Source organism: Rhagoletis zephyria, unplaced genomic scaffold (assembly GCF_001687245.7).
Source record: "Rhagoletis zephyria isolate East Lansing unplaced genomic scaffold, Rhagoletis_zephyria_1.1 Rzeph_scaffold_00175, whole genome shotgun sequence".
Taxonomy (NCBI): domain Eukaryota; kingdom Metazoa; phylum Arthropoda; class Insecta; order Diptera; family Tephritidae; genus Rhagoletis; species Rhagoletis zephyria.
In genome coordinates, this window is record NW_016157259.1 from 198,643 (window position 1) to 225,833 (window position 27,191).

A 27,191-nucleotide genomic window follows, 5' to 3' on the forward strand; every position below is an offset into this window, starting at 1 on the left:
CCTCTATTTCTAAAGTTTTTGAGAAACTAGTTAAATGCAGAATTCTTTCTTTTCTTGAAAATAAGAACTTCTTTAGCCCTATGCAATATGGATTCAGAAATGGGCGGTCAACAGAAGATGCCCTGTTGGATTTTTGTTCCTTTATATATAGGGAAATTGACAACAAAAAGAACTGTGCTGGATTGTTCGTTGATATAACGAAAGCGTTTGATATGGTAGACCACAAAATTTTACTTCATAAATTGTTTTCCGCTGGCTTCCGTGGTTTTTTCTATAATTGGTTAGAATCTTACTTATCGGGGAGAGTGCAGCAAGTAAAGGTTGGTAGCAGTTTAAGTAATCCTGTTACAATCAAGTTAGGAGTACCTCAAGGATCTGTTTTGGGCCCAATATTATTTTTGGTATATCTGAACTCGATCTTTTCTTTACCATTTTTTGGAAAAGTTACGGCTTTCGCAGACGACCTGGCCATTGCGTATGGTTCATCGAACTATCTGGATTTGGTAGCTGGCGTAAATAATGATGTACATTTGCTAAGGGCATGGTTTGCTGAACATAAGCTTATTGTTAGCAAGAAAACTAAGATAATGTATTTCAATCTACATCCAAAAATGTCACCTGAAATAGCCATAGTATTTCATGCCGCTGACTGCAAGCGCTACGCTCTAAATGCTATGCTGTGTTCAGAAACATCATTTAGTTTTGATAAGGACTGTTTGTGGAAAGTGTTTCTCTATTGAAGAAGTCAGCGACTTTCAGTACCTGGGTGTTTCTGTTGACAATAACTTAAGTTGGTCTACTCATATATCTCGTTTAAAGTCCTACATGCGATGTACCGTTCGTTACTTTTATAGCTTGAGAAAGATTTGCTCAAACGCAACTCTTAAAACTATTTACTACGCGTTGGTCCACTCAAAGCTAGACTATGGTATAAGCTGTTGGGGAGGTACATCTTATAGTAGAATCCAGCAGCTTCTAACTATTCAAAAATGTGTCATAAGGAAAATATCGAATGCAAATCGTCTTCATCACACCATCGACCTGTTTAGAAACCTGAAAATTCTTCCCGTAAAGCATATGTACTACTACAAGGCTTTAAAGATATTTTTCGTTCGCTGTGGTTATTTGCATAGCCTGATCTCGGATAGCTACAATTTAAGGCAAAATTCACACGGACTTGTTTATGTTCCCACATCTCGCACAACTCACTTCAGTAACTTCTTCAGTATTGTTTCTTGCAAGGCTTTCAATGCGCTACCTGGTTCTATACGAGTCATTAGAAATTTGCGTACATTTTTATTAAAGGTTAAATCATTTTTATTAGAACAATCACACGACGACATCAAAATTTTGCTGAACCCTACAACTTAGTAAACTTGAACTAAATATGTAATCTCATGAGCATGTACACCGCTTTTTCATAAACCAACTTAATTAAATTTAAATTTATCTTACAATGTATAGTTTATTCTGAATTTCACCCCACACACTTTTGTTAATGTGCATTAAATTCCTCTTGAGACGGCATTCGATACTAAAATATTAATACTTTTTACAGAATGCCTTACTTTTTCTTTCTTTTAATATTTTATTATAATTTATGTTAAGTTAATATTGTAATTTACATACATATGTTTATTTTGAAAGAAAAATGAATAAATCAATCAATCAATCCTTCTGTGCGGATGGTTTTTCGATTAAAAAAAATTCAAAACTTTTTGCTGTTGTTGCCAAAAAATTAAGACAGTTGAGATGTCACAATTTCACAATTCCATAGAGTTTTCTGTATATTGTATGTCACTAAACTACTAAACAGCTGGACCGATTTGGTTCATACTTGGAACATATATCAGTACCTTGGAAAGAAATATTTTGGCAGGATCGCCGTGTAATAATGTTGGTTGATCGAAATAATTGAAAGATCTTTTCCGGGTAACGCATATATCAACCCCGATTTATTCAACTCATTTAATAAAGGCATAAGGGTTAGTGTAGTGTAAGTAAAATAGTGAGAAGGTGCTAGTATAGAATATATAGAGAGGAGGAGGAATCCACCACATTGAGGTACACTACACATCCTCGGGCGGACAATGCCAAACGTCGAGTGACCAGAAGACATCGCAAACTGCCAACACCAAGTGCGCCTCTTTTTTTTCACCAGCGGCGAGGTAAGGGTAGCCATCGGGAAGGTGAAAGCCTCCAACGCCATAGGACCCGGCGGAATTTACAAGCTGATGCTGAAAAATTTGAGTCCTGCGGAAGTGTACTATCTAACCAAGGCCTATGGCCACTCTCATCATTCCAGACAACTGGAAAATGAGGAGAGTGGTCCCACTGCTTAAACTGGGGAAACCGTCCAACAAAGGAGAGTCTTATCGACCGATAACCCTCCTTTCCCCGGTAGCGAAGACACTAGAGACCCTTCGACTCTTCCGCTACACAAACCACCAGACCTCAGCGAAGCATCAGCATGGTTTCCGCAGAGTGCATAGCACAACAACAGCGGTTAGCGCCATAAATACCCAGATAACTCTTGGCCTTAACCGAAACCGCCCAGTGAGAGAACATTCCTAGTAGCGTTGGATCTGTCAAAGGCGTTTGACACCGTCAGTCACTCCACGCTACTAGAAGATATTGAGGCCTCCTCTCTCCCACAGGGACTAAAACGGTCGTCGGCGAATTATCAGAGTAGTCGACATTCGTCAGTAACCTTCAGAGACAAAAACAGAAAACCAATAAAAATTAAACAGAGGGTTTCAAAGGATGGTATCCTATCCCCACTACTGTTTAATTAGCATATTTCTAAGCTCCCTCAAGGGAGTCTCGATTGTCTCTTGTGCTGACGATTGCTCAATAATGGCTTCTGGGAATGGAATTCATGACTTGTGCTCGAAAGTAAACTGTTACCTCGCCGAGCTTTCTCGCTTCTCCACAGCAAGAAGCCTAACCCTCTCCCCTACAAAATCTTCGGCAGCCTTATTCACCACCTGCACGAAAGAAGTCAGGCTGCAACTAGGTATTCAACTCGATGGGGAACCAATACCGACACCGAATAACCCAAAAATCCTTGGAGTCACCTTCGACAGTATGCTCTCCTTCTCGGCGCACACAACCGCAATTGTCAACAGAGTACAGAGCCGCAAAAAAATGCTCAAGTCGCTGGCCGGCAGCACTAGCAATTCCATTCCGAGATGCCATTATCGGGCAGACAAGACAAAGAAACGTTGCTGGCAACATACAAGGTAATTTGCCGGCCGGTTCTAAAATACGCAGCGCCCATGTGTCCACTGTCTAGCAGAACGCAGTGGACGAGGTTACAGATTTGCCAGAACACGACACTCCGGACCGCGACTGGATGCCTTCTGATGTCGCCCCAACACCACCTACACGACGAGGCTCAGATGCTCCCCATCAGGAAGCATAACACAATGCTCTGCAAGCAGTTTCTAGTAGGGTTCCGCACACGTGGTCACCCGAACACACAACTGTTTGCAGAAGATCACTCGCCAAGGCACGTCAGGAGGCACCTCTACGAACTAACGAGGATCATCAAACAACCTCTGGACTCAACTGCATACAGACAGGCCCTGAACGGAATTCACAGGGAGTCGGCTTCGATTTATATAGACTCTCGGCCTGTGAATGACGTTCTGGGCACACAACTACCTGACGTGGACGGGACAGAACTTTGTCTGCCTCGGGAGACCCGCGCCACTATAGGCTAAACTCATACCTGTAGAACTTCGTCTGCCTCGGGAGACTCGTACTACATTAGCACAACTCCGCTCTAGGTAATGTAGCAGGTTAAATTCCTACTTCAACAGGATAGACTGAAATATGCCCAGCATATGTCCGGCATGCGGAGTCACCCCATGGCAGCGATGAACAAAGTTTCGACTATATGGGCGCAGGTGGATATCGCGATATCGCCTAATCAGTTTAGGCGCGTGCATGCTAAAAATTGTTAGCAAAAAATGTGAGTACCCGTTCGTTAGGTCTTGAAATAGACTCATGTTTTAGAGAATTGCATGTAGCTTTTGAGCATATAATTGGATCTTTTCGCGGGACTTTACAAATATATGTAATTTTCGATTTTCTTAATGTTTTCATTTTCTCCTTATTTTTGCGTTATTTCGCGTAAACAGGTAATAGCAGTAGAGCAAACACAACCCTGGCATGTATTTTGTTGCTGCTGGAGAAACCTATAATGCCAAATCAAAAGCAAGCAAAAAGGATGCTAATGTATGTGTATGTGAATGTGTATATGAATGTAGCAAAGTTTGACAGTTCAGGTTTTTCACGAAATAGAAAAAAATCCAAACTGCAGCCCTGCTACTACTACCTGTTTAATGTGCTTTGGTGTAACCTTTGTATTTCTGGAGTGGAAAGCAGAAAACAAAAATTAACCAAAATTCCATCACACTTAATGGTTGGACCCACATATTTTGCGAGTTGTAGACGTTGTAGTGATACAATCTTGCCCATATTTTATATTTAGGTTTTCCAAATCCAAGAGAACTAAATTACATCGAAATCGGATGAAATTTAATGTTTCCGCTCACAGGAGTGGAGGGCGTGGCAATTATCAAATATTTACCATATTTCATAATTAGCTATTCCTAAGAATGAGTAGAGCAAATGTTAAGTTTCAGTGCAGTCAGTGCACGTTAATTATTATTTCCACTGGTTCCACATAGTCGATACACTGTGCGATGTGTTGAAATATCTGAGCTATTTAACACCTACTTATCTGTCCCGATATATTTGTAGCTGCCATACCTAAATAAAAGCGTAAGCATTGACTGGTGTCAAATAATTCCCGTGCCCATAAAATTTGTATGAAGCATATCGAAATAACGCGGCGGCAACGCGTTAGGTATTGAAGTTGACTGCATAAAACTTCGAAACTGTCATTTTCGTATTTCACACAAACAAACCTATGCTTACTGTTTGTGTTATTTCTGCATTTGACGTAGCGTTGTCGCTACCCGTCGGCTGTAAGGTCTTGTCAAATGTGTAGTTTAAAAGGATAAAGGCCACCGTCAACGAACTAATAAATCCACTAGAAATCAGATATTCATAATCCGCCGAATCTTGGAAAAGACCTGCAGAGAAGTATCGAGGGTCTGCAGGTGGGCAAAACTCATGTTGCCTTCAATTTCAGAAGATCTATCTAGTTTTTTGCTCTCACTGAGCAGACGGGGCTCGTGGCACAAACACCTGACTGCCATAGGCGTACATGAAAACTCCATTTGCCCATCCTGCCTGGGAGGAGGATGAGACGGTGGAACACTTTTTGTGCTTCTGCCCCGCCTTTGCAAGAATAAGGTATGAGACATTTCGCCGCGCTGTGTTGAGAGACGTAAATCGTCCAGATTTAGAACAGATTAAAAGGGACATGAAAACAGTATAATGGACGTCACGTAGTCCCAGTGTTGTTTTTTGCACAAGTTGTTTTGTGCCTGGGTCCGACAAAGAAAAAAGAAAAGTACGCCAGAGGACGATAAAGGCTTTTGTTGAATCCATCGTAATCTGATATTCATCAAGTCTACGAAAAAGTAATCACTGAATCAGAGTCGCTGCGAACCTATTCAAAACATGCTACGTTCGTTACTATTCGGATTCACTTGTAACATTTTAGTAGACTTCGCGGAAAATCAGACTACCATGAATTCCGAATTAGACCCTGGATGTGTACACCTACGTTACGTGTTATTATAAATATATTTAAACTTCAAAAAAGTACTTACCAAAATTTTCTACCCTACTTCCTGTATCGAGGGAATGTACTAAAAAATCAGTCAATGCTTCGACCTCACTCTCCTTTTGTTGGCATGAGCTTTTTGAATTATCATCAGCACTACTAGCTTCTATACTAGAGAATGATGGTGTGTTGCAACCGCTGGTACTGATGGATCCGATTGTTGATATATTTCCTCCACTTTCACTCGTATTTAACTGTGGACCGTTGACGTATGGTACATAATTTAAGTAGTTTGCATGCGATGAAAGTTGACTAGCTGGGCGTGGAATTATTGGTTCATATATAGATTCATATGTCGACGAACTCTAAAATAGTAATAGTTTTATGTGGTAAATTTGTATGCAACAGACTATATTTCAAATAGATGAGGACTGTAGCGAAGCTTGCAAATATAATATGATGATTTGCCTTTAATTTATACATAATAACCAAATAATATTGCTGTCTTCGTTATAATGCCGAAGTTAGGTAATCAAAAATGTTGTGACTTTATCCCAGTAATAATGCCTGCAATGCAAAGCTATATTAAAAATTACTGAAATTCTTACGTGTATTCGAAGGAAAGATTCTAAAAACGTATGGGTCATTACGGACAGGGCCGTAGCCAGAATTTTAAATTTGGAAGTTCGTGCCCGTATGTTGTTGGTTAGTCAAATATTAGTGGCATTGTTGTACTATGATAGCACGACCGAGTAATCATAGTGAACTTACATATGTACAGCAGTCGAAAAAATTATAGCGGCACCAAATTTTGACCAGTTTTCAAATATGTTTTTTTTTGTTATTTAATTTTGGTTAGTTTTTTATAGTTCATTCTCTAACATCTTCCGTATAAATACAAGTTCAAAGGCAGTGTCACACCGATCACGCCCATTCCGAAATTCGATTTTTAAGTCCCGAACCTGCCCATCCCGACGTTTTTCAGAATTGTACCGCATATCCCGTGGGTCCCGAAATCTATCTCTAAATCAGGCTACAAACGGACAACAAATTGAAACGATCGGTTGAGATTTAAACGTGTGTGGCGTGGTTTGCAAACCGATCAAAGGTTGACAAAAATGTTCATGTCTTTCAAATTAATTTTAAATTATAATGAAATATCTGGCATCCTCCGATTATTTTGTTTTACTTTGGTGTTCGTTTTTGTCTCAATAAATAGTTAATAGAGCATATTTCGTGCCGAAATTTGGTGAAAATCGTATCCCAATTGTGTGAATACAGAAAACTTTATCCCAATCACGCGAAATAACAAAGGTTTACAAAAAAAAAGTGTATGCATATTAAACCAAACCTATATATCCCTATGTTATTTGACACGCTGAATGCGAATCCGAAGCTCGTTAGTCTCCATCACGTCAGGTTCGTGGTCAGTTGAAGGTCAAGTAAGGAAAAATTCATTGAATAAACCTGAAAATTCATATATATAAGGTTATAAATTCGGTGAACCCGAACCCGAGGTCCGTTACACTCCATAATGTCAGCTTCGAGGTCATTTGAAGGTCAAATACGACAAACAATTTATTAAATAAAAATAAAAAAATTTGTTTTTGTTGTCGCTGAAACCGAGTATGGGGGGTCCCTTGATTTCTCAAGGTCATCTAGAGGTCATGACAATGTCATCCCAAGGTCAAATTAGGGTGAATTTTATTGAACCTGAAATTATTCAATGAATTTTTCGCTAGTTGACCTTCAAATGACCATGAACCTGACGAGATGGAGGCTAACGGACCTCTGATTCGCATGCAGCATGTCGAATAACATAGGGATAAATAGCTTTGGTTAAATATGCATACACTTTTTTTTGTAAACCTGTGTAATTTGTTGAAATTTTTCAATAGAAGATTGCTGTATCGTCCCAATTTTTTTTATTTTGTACCAATAGCCCAATATAAAATTGTACAAATGTACCAATCGAGTGGCACTGCCTTAAAAATTTATGCAATTAAAAAAATAAATAAATTGTACAAATTTTCGTAAAAATTTTTGAATATGCAGTTTTGTAGCCCATTGAATTCTAGTGGAACAAAGTACAAGTTTCAAATGGCTAAAAATTACGGTTGTTTTTTTAGATTTTTTAAAAAAGCTCGAAATTTGTACGAAAGTTTGTTGAATTTTTTAATATTGCACAAAGCTGAAAACTTGGGTTTACACGGGTTTTGCTAAACAATGAACTATATTTAAAAAAAAAAATGTACCAAAATTAAATAAAAACAAAAATAATACGTTAAAGCTTGGAAAAAACACCTACAACAACAAAATAATCCTTAAAAACATTTAATGTAATTCCGGCGATAATTTTGAAAACTCCACCTTTTATCTTTTTACTAGTTTCCACCATCTGGCACTATCGTTAATCGCATTGATTTTTTCAAGAAGACCATTATACCAGGTTTCCTTGCTCCTCTCACACTTCTTTATAAAATTTATTCGCTTCCAGGTACTTTAAGTTATTACTTTCATTGAAACATTTGAAACATTTTTTGAGAGCACGTAAGCTTTGAAGATACCACTCATTTATTGTCGCAGTTTTTGACTTTGGTTGCTTCCTTACCGAAGAAACCTCTATAGCTTTCTGTAAATCTCGTATTTCTAGTGTCCTTTCTATTTTCCCAAGGTCCTTTACCTCTTTAGAGATTCTCGTGATATTTTTTGAGAGCACGTAAGCTTTGAAGAGATTTGGTTCTCGCCTCCTTGCATTTCTCATCGAACCCTCATTTATTGTCGCAGTTTTAAACTTTGGTTGCTTCCTTACCGAAGAAACGTCAAAAGCTTCCTCTAAATCTCGTATTTCTAGTGTCCTTTCTACTTTCTCAAGGTCCTTTACCTTTTTATGTAGATTCTCGTGATACTTTTCTATTGTTTGGCCACTCCAGTTTAATTAAGGCAGCAGTTCACATGTTTCCAACCTTTTTTTTTTTTATTTACCAAGCGTAAGTTTGATTGGTATATGATCCGACCAATTTTTAAATTCCACTTCAAAGCTCTATATCACACTCATAAACGTATCTTTATTAACCAAACAGTAATCTATTACTGACTCACCCACTTGACTGACAAACGTAAAATTACCTTCTAAGGGCGGTATTGTCACTTGCGAAGCGAATGAATTTGGCGAAGCGAACGGTTTGGCGAAGCGAATGGATAGGCGGGCGCAACTTAAATATGCATTAAGAGTGTTCGCTTTTACCAGCTTGTGCAAGTTCTTCGCATCGCGCATACTTTTAATACCTTCTCTGCCTTTTAATTCCCTTCGCCAAACCGTTCGCTTCGCCAAATTCATTCGCTTCGCAAGTGACAATACCGCCCTAAATCTCCTTTCGTGCTTTCGTTTAAAACAATCAACCCGAAATCCTCACACAGAGTTAGTAAAACCTTCCCTCTTGCATTTTCGATCTGGTCTTTTGAGTTTATTTTTTCAACACATGTTTTGCTGATTACTACCATCAACTTTTTGTTGACACTCACCAATTCTGGCATTCAAATCCCCTATTGAAATAGCATTAATGACATTGGTTTCTAGGAGAAATGATGTAATAATATTTACTTCTTTTTGCCATTCTGCCTGCCGAATATACACAGGAATTAATGTTAATTGTTCAATTCCTTTTTTTATCAATATGGTATCTACTACACATAGGTTTCTAAAGTTCCACTGATAGTTCAGTTTTTTTAAGTTTGTGTTATTTCCGCATACCACTCCCATAGTGACTAACACGAACAGAAGCTTTCCAAAAAGTTTCAGAACCACCAAAATACCTTTTAAACATCTCAACCTTATCCTCACATATATGTGTTTCTATCAAGACAAAAATATCAAAAGATCTGATGTATTGAAAAAATTCTGGGTGCAAAGATTTATTCCTCAGTTCGTGTATATTATAAGAGAGTATAGTTAAATTTTTAAATTCTTTAGTGTCAATAACCTCCTTTTCATTAACTATGCCTTCACATTTGTTTACCTTTCCCCTTGCAGTGCTGTTTTGTTTGTTCAAATTATATGTTTTATCTTTTGTTAGTTTTTTCCGTTGGCTTTCATAACATTTGTTTTTGTTCATAAATGGTTAAAATCAAAATTTACATCATTTAAACTGTTTCCATACATGTTTGACAATGTGTGAGGTAGTTGTGCCCGCCAGTTTTTTTAATGTTCTTGAAAACGCCACGAACCGCATCCTCTGTAGAAAATTCAGCCCTGACTGCCATTATAGTTCCTCGCACGTACAGCAATCTCACGCCTCGAATATTACTAGCTTGCACTCCCAATTTCTCCTCGCAGATCTGCTTCACAACTTTCTCCGAAATTTTTCTTTATCAATTCCTTTGAATATAAGATTTTTCCATTTAGAATCCTCAATGAAACTTGTCATTTCTATCCTCTCGCTGCTTTTTTCAGCATGCTTAGCTCTATCTCCAGCGATCTGTTATTTTTTTCAGTTAACTGCTTTACATGTTCTGCCAGACTATCAACTTTAGACGACACCATCAACGGATCTTTCTTTGTAGCCAACTTTTGCAACTTCTCATCCAGCAAGCCTTGCATGAGCCGTATTAGCTCACTTACGTCTAAACTTCGAACTGATTTATTTTTTACGCCTACAGTTGTTTATGGAGAGATTTCAACAAGCATTTTTTTGGAGTTGCGGATGACATCCCTGTCGCTGTTGCTGTCATTTCGCGTTGAGGTTCCTTCTGGTTGAAAATCAGCTTCGTGGATACAGTTCAACAGGTACAAGACCAATGGTGGCAAATGCTGGTGCTCTTTTAATCGTAGTTGATTCCCAAAGCATTATTTATGCTCGTAATGATAATGACGTTATATCTCAGGTTTAAGAGTTTGCATTGCACCTTATTTAGATGTTTTTGCCAGTTAATTTCTTTGAATTTCTTATTATTTAATTCAGAGTATCAAAAGTTGCACGTCTATTTGTTAACAGAGTTACCAGACTTCATCCTTATTATTAATATAATATAAATTATAAATGGAAATCAGTGCGAAAATTATTTTCTTTATAAAACTAACAAAGCGTGTGAAAATCTTGAATCAACCAAAAAATAACAAATTAAAGCTTAAAATGCATTTTTATTACCTTTTTTTACGTTTTGATATCAAGTTCTAAGTAAATTTTTTTTGTGTTTAAAGTAGGCTGTGTTGAATGCACTTTCAAATAATTTGCGATTCATAATTCAAGTGTTTGGTAAGAAAAATATATAGTAGAACTCATCTGCTTTTAATAAAATTGTTTTATATGTTAAATTTTGTGAGTGCTTAATCTATATTATGAGTTATTATTGAGCAGTCTTAGTCTTGTCCCACCCGTGACCAAAAAACGTAAAAGTTGTTATATTTAATTACAGAAGTTGACGTTGTGTTTCGCGTTTGTTACTGTTAATGTTAGAAATTCATTACAAATATTTACCACAATTGCATTGTCGTTTCCACGTTGATAAGAATAATTCAACAGAGAAGCATGTCTCACCCGTGCCAGCTATGTGTGGGACAGTTGTCAGAGGTAGGTTTACATGGCTGATAAGCTTTATTTGTTTATTGAGGTGGACGCAGGGGAGGAGGGGGGATGCGCGAACTCGTCCCTTATCTATATACCCTTGTGGTCAGCTGATTAAGTTAAGTTACATTTTGACCCCTTTTGGTTTTTTATTTTGTTAATCTAATGTTTATAGTTTTTTTGATAAATGTCTAGCATATTACCTAACCAGAACCACATAAATCCACATTTCAAACTTCTTACAAAAATTATAAAAATTCAGCAAACTTTAACAATTACACCCAAAAATTTTAAACTTTTTGTTTAGAATTTTTAAGTATGCAGTTTTGTAGTCCATTAAATTTAAGTACGTAAAAGTGAAAATTTCAAGACGTTAGGATATCGCGTTCATTTTTAATATTTTTTTTGCTGACGGTGCTAAGCATTTTCTTCTATATAAAAGGCACCATCATAAGATAAAACGTGAATGTATTTAACCCCTACTTGGCTTCTTATATTTTTTAATAAGTAATCTTTATATATGGACCACACTAAAGGCTCCTTTTCATATAAAAACTTGTGGGTGTCCTTCCCGTGACAAACGTTGTCACACTCGTGACAGAGGAATTTCGGATTTTTTGTATAATAAAGCCATCATTTTTTTTGTAGTTTTTGCTTTATTTGAGTTCAATGTTTTATTATAAGACATAAAGTTCACACACAAAAGTGAAATAAATTCGCAGAGCTTCCGTAAAATATATCTGCTCCAAAAAGCGGGTTCTTTTTTTTCTCTCACCCGTGACAGAAGAAATAAAACAGATTTTTCCCATATAAAAGTAAGCTGGAATTTTTTTCGTATTTTGTAATAACTCTTCTAATAGTCAATTAGGTGTAGCTTTATANCCACATAAATCCACATTTCAAACTTCTTACAAAAATTATAAAAATTCAGCAAACTTTAACAATTACACCCAAAAATTTTAAACTTTTTGTTTAGAATTTTTAAGTATGCAGTTTTGTAGTCCATTAAATTTAAGTACGTAAAAGTGAAAATTTCAAGACGTTAGGATATCGCGTTCATTTTTAATATTTTTTTTGCTGACGGTGCTAAGCATTTTCTTCTATATAAAAGGCACCATCATAAGATAAAACGTGAATGTATTTAACCCCTACTTGGCTTCTTATATTTTTTAATAAGTAATCTTTATATATGGACCACACTAAAGGCTCCTTTTCATATAAAAACTTGTGGGTGTCCTTCCCGTGACAAACGTTGTCACACTCGTGACAGAGGAATTTCGGATTTTTTGTATAATAAAGCCATCATTTTTTTTGTAGTTTTTGCTTTATTTGAGTTCAATGTTTTATTATAAGACATAAAGTTCACACACAAAAGTGAAATAAATTCGCAGAGCTTCCGTAAAATATATCTGCTCCAAAAAGCGGGTTCTTTTTTTTCTCTCACCCGTGACAGAAGAAATAAAACAGATTTTTCCCATATAAAAGTAAGCTGGAATTTTTTTCGTATTTTGTAATAACTCTTCTAATAGTCAATTAGGTGTAGCTTTATAAAAATGTAGAATTGTTCTGTACTTTATACTTAAATTTAAACAAAAAAGAAAATTGCTTCTGTACAAATGTCCAACACGTGACGGTGGAATCGCCCAAATACAAAGTTTGTTCTTGTGAGATTTTTTTAACTTCTCTACAAAGTTTGAATTGTGAATTCATATGGTGTTAAGTACTATATAATTAGCTAGAAAGGAAAATAGTCAAAACTGGTCAAGAATTCGTGTCCCTACTTTTTTACATATGTACGTACCAGAGATGGGCGTTATCAGGAAAATGAATAATTGAATAAAAAAAAAGAATAAGTTTTCATTCATCATTTCAAGAATTTTGAATGACGAATAAATTTTTGTTCTTCATTCAAGCACTTTCGAAGGATGAATAAATTTTTATTCATCATTCAAGTAATTTCAAATAACGAATAAATTTTCATTCATCATTCAAGTAATTTCGAATAAAGAATAAATTTTCATTCTTCATTCAAGTAATTTCAAATAACGAATAAATTTTCATTCATCATTCAAGTAATTTCGAATAAAGAATAAATTTTCATTCTTCATTCAAGTAATTTCAAATAACGAATAAATTTTCATTCATCATTCAAGTAATTTCGAATAAAGAATAAATTTTCATTCTTCATTCAAGTAATTTCAAATAACGAATAAATTTGTATTCATCTTTCAAGTAGTTTCGAATGAAGAATAGATTTTCATTCATGATTCAAGATATACTGAATAACGCATAATTTTTCATTTATTCATTCTTTCTTGATCACAGTACCAGGTAGACGATCATGGTAAATGTTCCTATCGTATATAAATATTTATTGTGTGTGAAATATTGGAAAATATAATATCAAAATCTACATATCGTTACCTTAATATAGAAAGGCCCTAACTCATATAGTCGCTGAAATACAAAAATCCGTAGCTAAGTAAAAATTCAAAATTACCTTTTGATTAATTATGATGCATTTCATCGAATTCTAAGTCCCCACATCATTTTAAGCAATTAAAATTTTTAGTTAGTTGCGGCTTTTTTGCATTTTAGCGAGTATATAAGTTAGGGCCTTTCTCTATTAAGGTAACGATATGTATGTATATAAGCTTGCATAAGTAAGTACTTATTTATCTATATATGTATGTACATCACAGCGAACGGCAGTGCGCGCGAGTGACGAAAGCAGCCACAGTAGCATGCTGAAATGACTCCCTTATATATACACGAGATTCGGAAGTTTTTATCCAGACGTCCAATCGACATGTTTGAGATATTGTTGGAAAGGTCTTGCAGAGTGTGTCCAGAAAATGTATTCAAGCTTCATAAGCGATTAACCAAATTCTTAAAAAATAGGCTAAAGTGTTGCGAAACAAAAAACGTTTTTTTGCTTTTGCCGGTTTAAGGGGGCATGTGGGCACACCCAACATATTTAGTGTTATTCTATAGGCCAATACCTTTCAAACGATACCTTAAATATTAAGTTCCGGCCATTAGTTGGAAAGATATAGAGGTATATGTGTTTTGGTTCGTGTCTCCACTACGAGATGCTTTGGTATGTATGAGGCGTCTGTACGTACCATCATTTAATTTTTTTCAAACTTTCAGGAATTAAAGTACAAAAAAAACTAAGAAGGTTTTGTTCCAGGATGTTTTGATTCGTACTCCTTTGTGGGCGTGGCTGCTGCCTGAAATTCGAAAAAATGCAATTTTTTAAACTACAACTGAGCCGCACTAGTCAGTCCATGTCATTCATGTGGATATCAGTAGAAGGGTCTTCAAACAAGCTATCTAACGTTATCTTTTGTGTTTATAAAATATAAATATGTCATAACTTTACCGCCTGAACACTAAAAATCGGGCTGCTGAAAATATACATTTCGGGTATTTTCTTAAAAACTGGTCAGTCGATTTTATTCTACGTTTCCACAAATCTAGCCCAAAATCTTAGCTTTCATCTGGCATACAGCCTATATCTGGGAAAATTCTTGTTGTGACGATATTGCGATTCAAATTGAAAAAATATCGCTCCAATTTGGTTACTTTAAAATATAAAAATAACATACCCAGTTCATCACAAAAAAAATTTATAATTCCCCGATTGCCACTTAAACCGAAATTCCCTGGAAATCGGGGAATTTCCCGCGAGTTGACAAGTGGAAGGACGCAGCTGTGCTAATCAATTCGTACATGTCTTGGAAACCACAATTTGTGTGTATTTTAGAGTTTTTTTCCAGTCACATGCCGAAATTGTAACATTTTTCCCCATTTTAATTGGAGGTATGTACACAGTATGTAACTATGACACATGGGTTTATCACCCGCACTTGACCTCCCTGGGAAGACGCGTTACCTACAGTTGTACATAAATATGTATGTATGAATGCATTTAGGTCACCCAATGTGCCACTACTACTTACATCTTCTTCTTCTTATTTGGCGCTGTAACCGCCTAAGCGATTTTGGCCGAGTCCAAAACAGCACGCCAGTCATTTCTCTTCTGTGCTAACTGACGCAAATTGAAAATGCCAAGTGAAGCCAAGTCCTTCTCCACCTGGTCTTTCCAACGCAGAGGAGGCCTTCCTCTTCCTCTGTTCCCAGCATCGCGGCCCGCGTTGAATATTTTCAGAGCAGGAGCGTTTCTGTCCATCCGAACGACATGGCCAAGCCAGCGGAGCCGCTGAATTTTAATTCGCTGCACTATGTCTATATCGTTGTAAAGCTCATACAGCTCATCGTTAAATCGTCTGCGATATTCGCCATCACCAACGCGTAAAGGTCCGTAAATCTTTCGCAGAATCTTTCTCTCGAAAACTCCAAGAGCCGCCTCATCAGATGCTTTCATTGTCCATGCTTCCGCGCCATACACCAGCACAGGCATGATGAGTGACTTATAGAGTGTGATCTTTGTACGACGAGAGAGGACTTTACTTCTCAATTGCCTACTCAGCCCAAAGTAGCACTTGTTGGCAAGAGTGATTCTCCGTTGGATTTCAAGGCTGACATTATTATTGGTGTTAATGCTGGTTCCCAAATAAACGAAGTCGTCTACTTTTTCAAACTTGTAACTGTCAACAGTGACGTGGGTGCCAAGACGCGTATGCTCTGACTGTTTGTGTGCTGACAGGAGATACTTCGTTTTGCCCTCGTTCACCACCAGACCCATTCGCTTTGCTTCTCTATCCAATCCCGAGAAGGCAGAACAGACGTAGCCCTTGTTTTTACCGATAATATCGATGTCGTCGGCATACGCCAGCAATTGTACGCTCTTATAAAGTATTGTGCCTGAGCGGTTCAGTTCTGCGGCTCTTATTATCTTCTCCAACATAAGATTAAAGAAATCACACGAAAGGGAGTCCCCTTGTCTGAAACCTCGTTTGGTATCAAACGGCTCGGAGAGGTCCTTCCCTATTCTGACGGAGCTGGTGGTATTGCTCAACGTCATTTTACACAGCCGTATTAGTTTCGCGGGGATACCAAATTCAGACATCGCGGCATAAAGGCAACTTCTCTTCGTGCTGTCGAAAGCGGCTTTGAAATCGACAAATAGATGGTGTGTGTCGATCCTATTCTCGCGGGTCTTTTCCAAGATTTGGCGTATTGTGAATACCTGATCTATGGTGGATTTTCCAGGCCTAAAGCCACACTGATAAGGTCCAATCAGCTCGTTGACGGTGGGCTTCAGTCTTTCGCACAATACGCTCGATAAGACCTTGTAACCTATGCTTAGAAGGCTAATTCCGCGGTAGTTGGCGCGTATGGCGGGGTCGCCTTTCTTGTGGATTGGGCAGAGCACACTTAAATTCCAGTCGTCGGGCATGCGTTCATCTGACCATATTCTGCATACGAGCTGATGCATGCACCTCATCAGCTCCTCGCCGCCGTACTTGAATAGCTCGGCTGGCAGGCCGTCAGCTCCAGCAGCTTTGTTGTTTTTCAGCCGCGTAATCGCTATTCGTACCTCGTCATAGTCAGGCGGTGGGACAGCTACTCCATCATCATCGACTGGGGACTCGGGTTCGTCTTCCTCACTACTTTCAGCGCTGCTACCATTCAGTAGGTTATAAAAGTGTTCCCTCCACAATTTAAGTATATTCTGGACATCGGTCACTAGGTCGCCATTGTTGTTCTTACAGGAGTTCGCCCCGGTCTTGAAACCTTCCGTAAGTCGCCTAACCCTCTGGTAGAATTTTCGGGCGTTCTTCCTGTCGGCCAGCATCTCAAGCTCTTCGCACTCACGTATTTCGGCCTCTCTCTTCTTATTGCGGCAAATACGTCTCGCTTCCTTCTTCAGTTCCCTATAACGGTCCCACATGGCTCGCGTTGCGCCCGATCGCAGCGTGGCCCTGTAGGCGGCATCTTTTTTCTCTGCGGCTTCTTGACATTCCTCATCGTACCAGTTGTTCTTTCGGGCTCGCTGAAATCCAACTACTTCTTCGGCGGCGGTACTTAATGATCGGGAAATGTGGTTCCACTGCTCGCGTACGTCGGATTGTTGAAGAGTGCTCTCAGAGAGCAGGTGTGTGAGTCGAGTGGCGAATAAATTGGCCGTCTGTTGTGATTGCAGCTTTTCGACGTTAAGCTTTCCTTGCATTGTTGGGCGCACATTTTTTGCTGCACAGAGGCGGGTGCGTATCTTGGCTACAACAAGATAGTGGTCCGAGTCGATGTTTGGCCCTCGGAGTGTACGTACGTCCAAAACGCTTGAAGCATGCCTTCCGTCTATCACAACATGATCGATTTGGTTTCTCGTTTTTCGATCTGGAGACAGCCATGTAGCTTGGTGGATGTTCTTATGCTGGAACCTAGTACTACATATTACCATATTTCGGGCCCCGGCGAAGTCGATCAGCCTCAGTCCGTTATCGGACGTTTCGTCGTGGAGGCTGAATTTTCCGACAGTGGCGCCAAAGATCCCTTCCTTGCCCACCTTGGCATTAAAATCGCCAAGCACGATTTTGACATCGTGTCGGGGGCAGCGCTCATATGTACGTTCCAAGCGCTCATAGAAGAGATCCTTGGACGCCTCATCCTTCTCTTCCGTCGGGGCATGGGCGCAGATGAGCGAGATGTTGAAGAATCTAGCTTTGATGCGGATTGTGGCTAGACGTTCGTCCACCGGGGTGAACGCCAGTACTCGGCGACGGAGTCTCTCTCCTACCACGAATCTAACACCGAATTTGCGCTCCTTTACGTGGCAACTGTAGTAGACGTCGCAAGGCTTCACGCTTACTTTACCTTGCCCCGTCCATCGCATTTCTTGGATGGTCATTATTTTTCGCTTTATTTCGTATTCGAAAAATTATGTTTCAATGGACAAATCGATTTGAATACATAATTTAGATTTAGATAATATTTTTAGCAATTTATTTGAGAAAAATAAATCATTTAGATTATTGTTTGTATTTTCATCGATTTTAAATTTGCTACCCCAAAATAATTGATATCAAATAAAACTCCTCTTTGAGGTAAAAGTTTCGAGTGACGAAAGCTGAACTAGAAACACAAAATTTATGATATCAATTTCGTGACGAAAATCATACGCATTTTTTAACTGCCCTTGAAACGTACGGAAAATCTTTTTTTATTTATTCGGAACGTTGCGAAATTCCGTCTACTGCTAGAAACACAAAATAAAAACAGAACTTTTGCAACGATTCGTATAAATAAAAAAGATTTTCCCTACGTTTCAAATGCAGTTAAAAAATGCGTGTGATTTTCGTCACGAAATTGATATCATAAATTTTGTGTTTCTAGTTCAGCTTTCGTCACTCGAAACTTTTACCTCAAAGAGGTGTTTTATTTGATATATAATACGTGAAGGAATTTTTTGTCCAGGTCACCAGATCAGCACCGTTCATTCGATTTTAAAAAAATTAGGTATAAGGTTCTACTTTCTCGAAAAGAGTAGCCACCGTTTAATAAGTTTAACTAAAAGTATTTAAAAAAATAAATAAATTAGTACAATCTGAATATCAATCTAAATGGTTTTGAAAAGGTTTTTTTTATTACATTCAAGGATGTTGCCACCTGTTTAACAAAATCAAATTCAATTTCCTTTATGGAAATTAGATAAGTGAAATATTCATCACAGTATGGGTGCCGGGCGAGAGAATTTAAGGAGGTTTTAGTTTGGAAATATTTTAATGAGGGTTGTCAACTAATTTAAAAATCGAAAGTAATTAAATTATCCAGAAGTTACTTAGGTATGTGAAATATTAAAACATGGGTGTCAAGCAAAGTGGGTTGAGAGCTTTACTTTTAGCATCTAGACTATTTTTGTGGTTTTTAAAAAGGGTTGCCACCTGTTTTAAATGTCAACTTCGAATTTAATTAAATTAATAAAAGATGGGTATCAATCGAAATATTTTTCAAAAAGGTTTATTTCTAATCTTCATGCAGGAGTGTTGTTCAAAACATCAGGTTTAAGGTGAATTAAAGCAACTAAGGCCCCCTTAAGTTCTCTCGCCCGGCACCCATGCTGTGATGAATATTTCACTTATCTAATTTCCACAATTGAAATTGAACTTGATTTTTTCAAATAGGTGGCTCCTTGTACGTAACAAAAAAATAAAACCTTTTCAAAACCATTTAGATTGATACCCAGATTGTACTACTTTATTTATTTTGTTTCAATACTTTGAGTTAAATGTCTTAAACGGTGGCAGGTCTTTTCGAAAAAGTAAAACCTTATAGCTAGGGCTGTGTGATTGATTACTCAAAATTTTAATTAATCATAAAGTAAATAACTCATTTATTCAATTAATTGGAAATTATGATTACTCAAAAGTTCAGTTACTCGGGTAATCAAAATTTTTGATTAACCAAACAAAAATACTTGAGGAATTTGCTTTATGATTAATCAACATTTTCAGTAAAATGAGTAATCAACATTCAAAGTATTCTTTACATATAAAGTATTTGAAGTTCCTTGATACTGTGAAAACAACGTTTCTGTTTCCAAAAATTGAAATGAAAAATTTTTTTCTATACAGAATGTAAAAAAGCAAATAAGCATTTTCCAAAGCAAACTCTTTTAACCAGCAAAATTAAATTTTTGGAGTAATCATATTTCAAGTAACTCGATTAATCATAGTTTTGAGTATTCAAAATTCTTTATGCATCGGAAAGGTAGTGTCTCAGAGGTAGTCCCATACTAATCTGGTTAAGATCCGATCAGTGGATCATGAGATATATATATATATTTTTTTTTATATGAGAGTTGAAGTCGCTTTTTTTTTTGATAAAAATTACTTGTTTTAAATCGAATGAACGGTGCAGATCTGGTAACCTGGACAAAAAATCTTTTCACGTGCTCGAATGAAGAATAAAAATTTATTCGTTATTTGAAATTACTTGAATGATGTATAAAAATTTATTCATCATTCGAAAGTGTTGGTGTAATATAAAACGCGCTGTGGATGTTAACAAGTTGAAGGTTTATTAAGAAGTGAGAAAAATAAATTCTTGTATCTATTCATTAGAGATTATGTTCTACATTTGGAACATGAACATATGCATTGTTACAAGCAGGGTTGCTTTTTAAAGTTACATTTCAACAGCCCTCCTTAATGCAGATGTTCTTACAAAAACGTTGACGTATCATTCCAGGCTTAACAATTTCAAAAATTCATGGTGATCATTAGTTAATTTCATTAGTTGACACACATTATAATTTAATGTCGCCTCTCTCAACATCTCTCACGAAGTGATATCTGATGTCTATGTGTTTAGTCCTTGCATGATGCACAGGATTTTTCGCAAGGTGCTGAGCGCTGAGGTTGTCGCCATACGACAAAGTTGGTGTGCGCACATCTGCGTCTCAGATGCAACGTCTCTTTTGCCGCTGATGACATAGACAGGTCACCTGGAAGTCTGCATCCAGTGGCGTCGATGCCGGTCTGCACTCACCGATACGATGCTGCCGCAAGAAGTCTTTAATATACTGTGACTGGCCTACCGATATTTCCCCCAGTTCGCCATCTCGCTCTATTTCCATGCCCAAAAACATCTGAACTGCACCTTTGTCAACGCACTCGAACTGTTTACAAATTTGGGCTTTAACCTCAACCATCACTTCTTTTGACTGGCATGCTATAAGGAGATCATCCACATAAATAAGAATTAAACATAGATTACCTTTTATATCTTTTTTATAGAGACAACGCTCGCTTTGGTACTGAATAAAACCCATCTCACGCAACGCTGCATCCAGCTTTATTCAACTTCAATGCTTCCTGTTGATTGCTGCCGCTGCAATAACTTTTTGGCTGCATCATATAAATAACATCATTGAGCTCGCTGTTAAGGTATGCCGTGCATACATCTATCTGGTGTAAATGCATTTTTAGTTCTACCGCCAATGCCAATACTAACCGTATCGTTTCGTAACGACATACCGGGGAGAAAGTGTCTACATAATTCACACCAAACTGTTGCGAGCAACCGTTCGCCACCAGACGCGCCTCATACCGCTCAATGTTACCGTGTTGGTCTCTCTTGAGGCTATATACCCATTAGCAGCCAATCACCGATTGCCCCTTAGGCACATCTACCAATGACCAAGTATTGTTTGCAGTGAGAACCTCGTGCTCCCGTTCTATCGTATCTTTCCATAAAGCCACCTGCTTACTAGCCATTGCCTCTTCAAATGTTTGTGGCACTTCCATTTCACTCGTGTTCATAGCATTCAAAACATAAAATTGCTTTCTAGGGCGACCTGGTTTCTCCGATCGAATCAGCTTTGACCTTCCTTGACCATATTTCTCCTGTTGTTCATCTGCGCTTAGGTACTCGCCATCTCACTACCAATATCTCCAGCATCGTTCCAGCTTTCTCTAGAACTACCTTCACTGCCACTGTCGTTTGCATTACCGCTCCTTTTGTTATCACCAGTACTGTTACCTTGTTCCAGCTGAACCTGCTACTTGCGTTCGAAATCAAACACAATCTTGTCGTCACCAGCTCCGTCCACGCAACTTGCCTCGTCAAATAATACATCGTGTTTTTCGACTAATTGTCGCGTCTCTGCATCGTACAGCCTATATGCCTTCGATACGCAAGAATACCCAACCATTTGATATTGCTTGCCTTCTGGTTGAAATTTCTTATGGTGTGTTTTGTCAAGCGCCACTGTTACAGATCCAAAAGCTTTAAAGTGTCGCACCGATGGTTTTTTGCCATACCAAGCTTCATAGGGCGTTATATTATTCAGTGCCTTAGTTGGCGCACGATTTCGCAACTACGCCGCTGTTGCTACCGCCTCTGCCCACAATGACTCGCTCATACCCGAATGTGCCATCAAACTTGTGGCGATCTCAACCAATGTGCGGTTGGCCCTTTTCGCTACACCGTTCTGTTGCAGGGTGTAGGGAACCGTCAGCTGTCGAACAATTCCATGCTTATCAAAATATTCGTTGAATGCGCTGTTGACAAACTCTCGGCCATTATCGCTTCTAATCGCCTTAACACAGCCACCTGTTTGTCGCTCAACGATAGTGCAAAACGCCACAAAGTTATCAAACACTTCAGCTTTGTCGATAAAAGAAAATATTTCAAAAGGCCCACATGCGTCTGTATGTATTAAATCGAGAAAATTCTTCGATCTATTCTCAGTTGCACTTGGAAACGGTTGTGTTTTCGCATACCATACACGTTCTACAAACTGGCTTCTCAGTATGTTCTACAAAGTTTGAGAACAAATTGCGACCACAACACATGTTTGCTGTTGCGCCGCTATCCAAACACCATTTCTTCTGTCAAACATGTTGCAGTTCGATGCAGCTAAAACAGTGAACGAAAATTGTTTTTGTTGTTTCGACCCGTCGTTTTGCTTTGATGTACAATTTGCTTTTATGTGTCCACGCTGACCACAACGAAAGCAAATAGTATTCTTTGACTGCTTACCCTTGAACTTCTTCTCGCTGTTCTGCGCTGATTTCGCTGCAAACGTTTGCTGAGCGCCGCCTTCAAGTTTTGTATGTACGTCACTGTTAACCCTGCGTTCGCTTTCTTCCAGAAGTTTAATCTTCAAAACTTCAACTGTCGGCAGGTTGTCTCTTGTCTCCATTGCGATGACGAAGTTTTCAAACTCCTTTGGTAGACTCCATAGCAGTATGATAGCAACGAGCTCATCATTAAGCGAAATTCCTACTTCGGCAACTTATCCATGACTGTTGTAAATGAGTTTAATTACGCGGTCATTTTCTCACCCTCGACCAATTTGAGGTTAAGTAGCTTTTTATAAAGCGATACTTTCCTGACTGGACCGCTCGGCTGATATACTTCTTTAAGTCTTCTCCACGCATCTGCTGCCGTTGTGCAACGCTTTAGATAATTTAGCTGCGAAGGTTTTACACTCAGTGTAATCATCGCCAGCGCCCTCTCATTCTGCGCATTCCAAGCCACAGCCTCAGTGGCTGTTTCTGGCTTCGGTGTCTCACCTGACGCGACCTTCCATAGCTCTGCATGTACCAGCACACTTCGCATTTGGACGCTCCAAGCATCAAAGTTATTCTCATCGAGCTTTTGTATTTGGTACATGGCTCTCATGAATATTTTTAACTTTTAAATATATCTACTATGCTCTTCCAGGTATATTTGCGGGACTGGGCCCATATGGTGTAATATAAAACGCGCTGTGGATGTTAACAAGTTGAAGGTTTATTAAGTAAGAAAAAGAAATTCTTGTATGTATTCATTAGAGATTATGTTCTACATTTGGAACATGAACATATGCATTGTTACAAGCAGGGTTGCTTTTTAAAGTAACATTTCAACAGAAAGTGCTTAAATGAAGAATACAAATTTATTCGTCATTCTAAATTAGAATAATAAAAAATTATATTTAAAAAAATTAAAACCTCTCTATTATAATTTCCATTCGTACTGTCATCAGGTATGTAACTTGAGAATAGAAATCGCTGCATATTTTAGGCGCATCAATATTACATAGTTATATCCCGAGCTAATAAAAGGGAGGTAAAAATTGTGAATAAAATTTTATTTTTTATTTGAATAATAATTCATTCAAAACGCCCATCCCTGGTACGTACATGCACTTTTATAACGCATTTCCACGAACACTGTGTATGTAAAAATTTAGGCAGCCAAGAAAGTATTATTACAGTATTTCGGAAAAAACGCAGTATGATCTCTTACGCTGACGACTGCTCGATATTGGCGTCTGGGAATGGAATTGATGACTCTGCTCAAAAGTAAACGACCATCTCTCTACGCTTTCTCTCTTCGTCACTGCAAGGAGCTCAACACTCTCACCAACGAAATCAACGGCGAGCCTCTTCACCACCTGGACAAAGGAGGTCAGGCTATCCTAATTGCCTAATTGATTCACGTCGATAGCACAATTTTAGCGGTCACCTTTGATAGCCTGCTCTCCTTCTCCGCGCACACAACCGCAGTTTTCAACAAAGTACAGAGCCGAAACAGGGTCCTCAAGTCGCTCGCCGGCAGCACCTGGGGAAAAGACAACGAAACGTTGCTGGCAACATACAAGGCAATTCGCCAGCCGGTTCTAAACTATGCTGCGCCATTTTGGTCGTCGGGGACTAGTTGGACGCAGTAGACGAAGCTACAGACTCGTCAGAACACCGCACTTCGGACAGCGACAGGGTGCCTTCTGATGTCGCCTGAGCACCACCTACACAGCGAGGCCAAAATGCTCCACGTAAGGGAGCACAACAAAATGGTCTGCAAGCAGGTTCTGGTGGGGTGCCACAGAAGTGACCGCCTCAACAGTTACCTGTCCAGACTCGACTCCAACATCCCCAATGAGTTCTCGGCATGTGGAGACTCTCCGCACGACACGCTGCAGTTTCAGTGCGGTATACCAAAAAGTGTGGCGTCCTGCCGCGTAGTGCCGCTGCAGTGCGGTCGCATCTTTACCAAAACGATATTACAGATAGCAACTGTAAACTCTCAACTGAAGTTGCTACAAAATGTGTATACAGCCAATTAAAATTTTGTTGTTGCTGTGTAGGTTTTTGGAGCGAATTTAGAAGTGAAAATTTTAATTTAAATGTTCTATTTTTTTTTAAAGATAACGATATCAACATTTTGCTTTAGCAGAGTATGGTGAAAATAACCACAAAACAAATATTTGCAATTTGGGTTCTCGTGGTGTACGAGCTTTTAGCGAAAGAAAATCGAACACTGATTGCAATTTTTTTTATCTATCATATAAAGCACCCCTTCACTACCGACACACCAAATTTCTCAAATTAAAGTAATTATCGCGGGACTTTCTTTCGCAAAAAATCGAAGAGCTGCTTAAGTTTTTAGAAGCGAAGGTATTGAAGTCGAACGAAGTCGCTTCTCTGCTTGTTAACCAAATATAATACAGCAGATATGGGCAAAGTGGCTCCCAGGACCCTTTTGCACTTAGCGGCCGGCTTGGCACATTAAAGTGCTAGGTGACATCAAAAGCCAGCATGATGGGGGAAGAGCTTAATAAAATGTATTGTACTCGGACTCTCATTGCTAATATATATGGTACTTTTAATGCATTTTTTACACCCCCTTTACCCTGAGAACTGATTTACTTCTTGCGTAGCACTTGCTGGCTCAGAGCCAAAAATCTGCCCATCCCTGTACTACAGCATTTTTTGGAGGTCTGGAATATGCTTTGAATCTGAACTCAAAAATATAAATCTTCAAAGGACATTTCATTTCAGTGGCGTTAAACATCGACAGCCTCAGTTGGGTTGTTGCCCATAAGTGACCCATAATAACCGCTGCTGTTGTTGTAACAACATACAAACTCTCCTAAGAGTTTTTTGGAAATCCATCTGGTGTGCCGGTCTCAGGCCGGATATTAGGCGCAACACCTGCAACGGAAGGGGTCATCTAAGAACATGCTCAGGCCTAAGGTCAAACAAGACATTGTAGGGCTTATGGCCTCCACGGCTTTTTAATCTTGATTTTTCGAATACCGGCTAAACCGAATTTTTATAATCATATAAACCGGTTTGCACCTAGTTTATATGTATACCAGAATCTAAGCGCTGTGGTTTAGTGGTTTGTAGCACTACCATTCCACATGGAAGGGGATCGAGCCCAGTTTCCGACTGACATCAAAAACAAAAAAAAAAGGAACAGTCCAGCGCCTTCATCTTGGTCTGCAGGCTGTATCGGAGACACAGCCGCTGAATTTAAACGTAGAATACGTGGTATGGCTAAGAGCACATCCACGTTAAAAACGAAAGCACACACTAAGAAAAGGATATCGATAACAAAAGCAATAATAATATCGATAACAAAATCGATAAAACTATCGATAACAATATCGATAGCAAAATCGATAGCTAAATCGATAACAATATTGATAAAAAATTTGTTTATATCAAACAAATCGGTAAAAATATCGATAAAAAAATCGATAAAAATATCGATAACAAAATAGATAACAAAATCGATTCCAATATCCATAAAAAAATCGATTACAAAATTGATTAAAATATCGATAACAAAATCGATAAAAAATATCGTTTATTGTATCGATAAGTTCCGAAAATATCGATAGCAAAATCAATACAATATCGATAAAAATTTCGATAACAAAATCCATAAAAAATATCAATAACAAAACCGATAAAATATCGATTATTATATCGATAAGTCAAGAGAATTCCGAAATTCTAAAATCCCGAAATAGTCCCCATATTGAGTCTCTGTCTATATCCTTTTATCTATAAGTACCCTTATTTTAATCTTTCTTCCTCTGTCTTCGTCTTTACTTTTATCGATATCCTCATCCTCATATTTTTCTTTATATTTATCTTTGTGTTTACTTTTATGTTTATCATAATCTTCATCTACATATTCCCCTTAACCTTTGCCTTTTATAAATATTGCGCCATCTGTTATTCATAAGCCGAAGTACTTACACCAACAAGCTTTTTGTCTCCTTCTCTCACTTCCACCGCATGCACGTGTTTGCAAAATGATGAAGTGAGTTTGTATGGAAAATCATTTCTGCCCATATATTTGAATAAAATAAACATGCTTAGAAGATATCAACCAATACATCCCATATACCAAACGAAAAGAAAAAAGCTGAATTTTTGATTAAGGAAAACAAAAACCAAATCATTCGAGCGGTTTTCGGGCATTTTGGATTTAAAAAAAATTTGATAATTTTTTGCCTTAAAATGCTCGATATTTGTTGAATTTATATAAAATTTGTACACGATAATATTTCTACTATTCCAAAGAACCTATATTCCGAAAATTAAAGTTATATCTGCAAATCCTAAGTTGCTAGACCTCTTTAAAGGCTCAAAATTGACCCCAAAGTAAGCAAATATTTACCGTTGTTTCTATGACGGATAACGAATCGGTTACTTACAGATATCTGTCGA

The 27,191-nt window shown here is 38.1% G+C and overlaps 1 protein-coding gene across 6 annotated transcripts in view; it reads right to left on the minus strand.

The window, feature by feature from the left end:
• Zyx (lipoma-preferred partner zyxin) overlaps nt 1–27,191 on the minus strand; it is a 305,332-nt gene that overhangs the window by 110,958 nt on the left and 167,183 nt on the right. For all 6 annotated transcript variants that reach the window (XM_017608115.1, XM_017608122.1, XM_017608135.1 and 3 more), the window contains one exon: nt 5,751–6,069. In XM_017608115.1, coding sequence (XP_017463604.1) covers nt 5,751–6,069 — 319 coding nt within the window. The remainder of the gene's footprint in view (nt 1–5,750; nt 6,070–27,191) is intronic.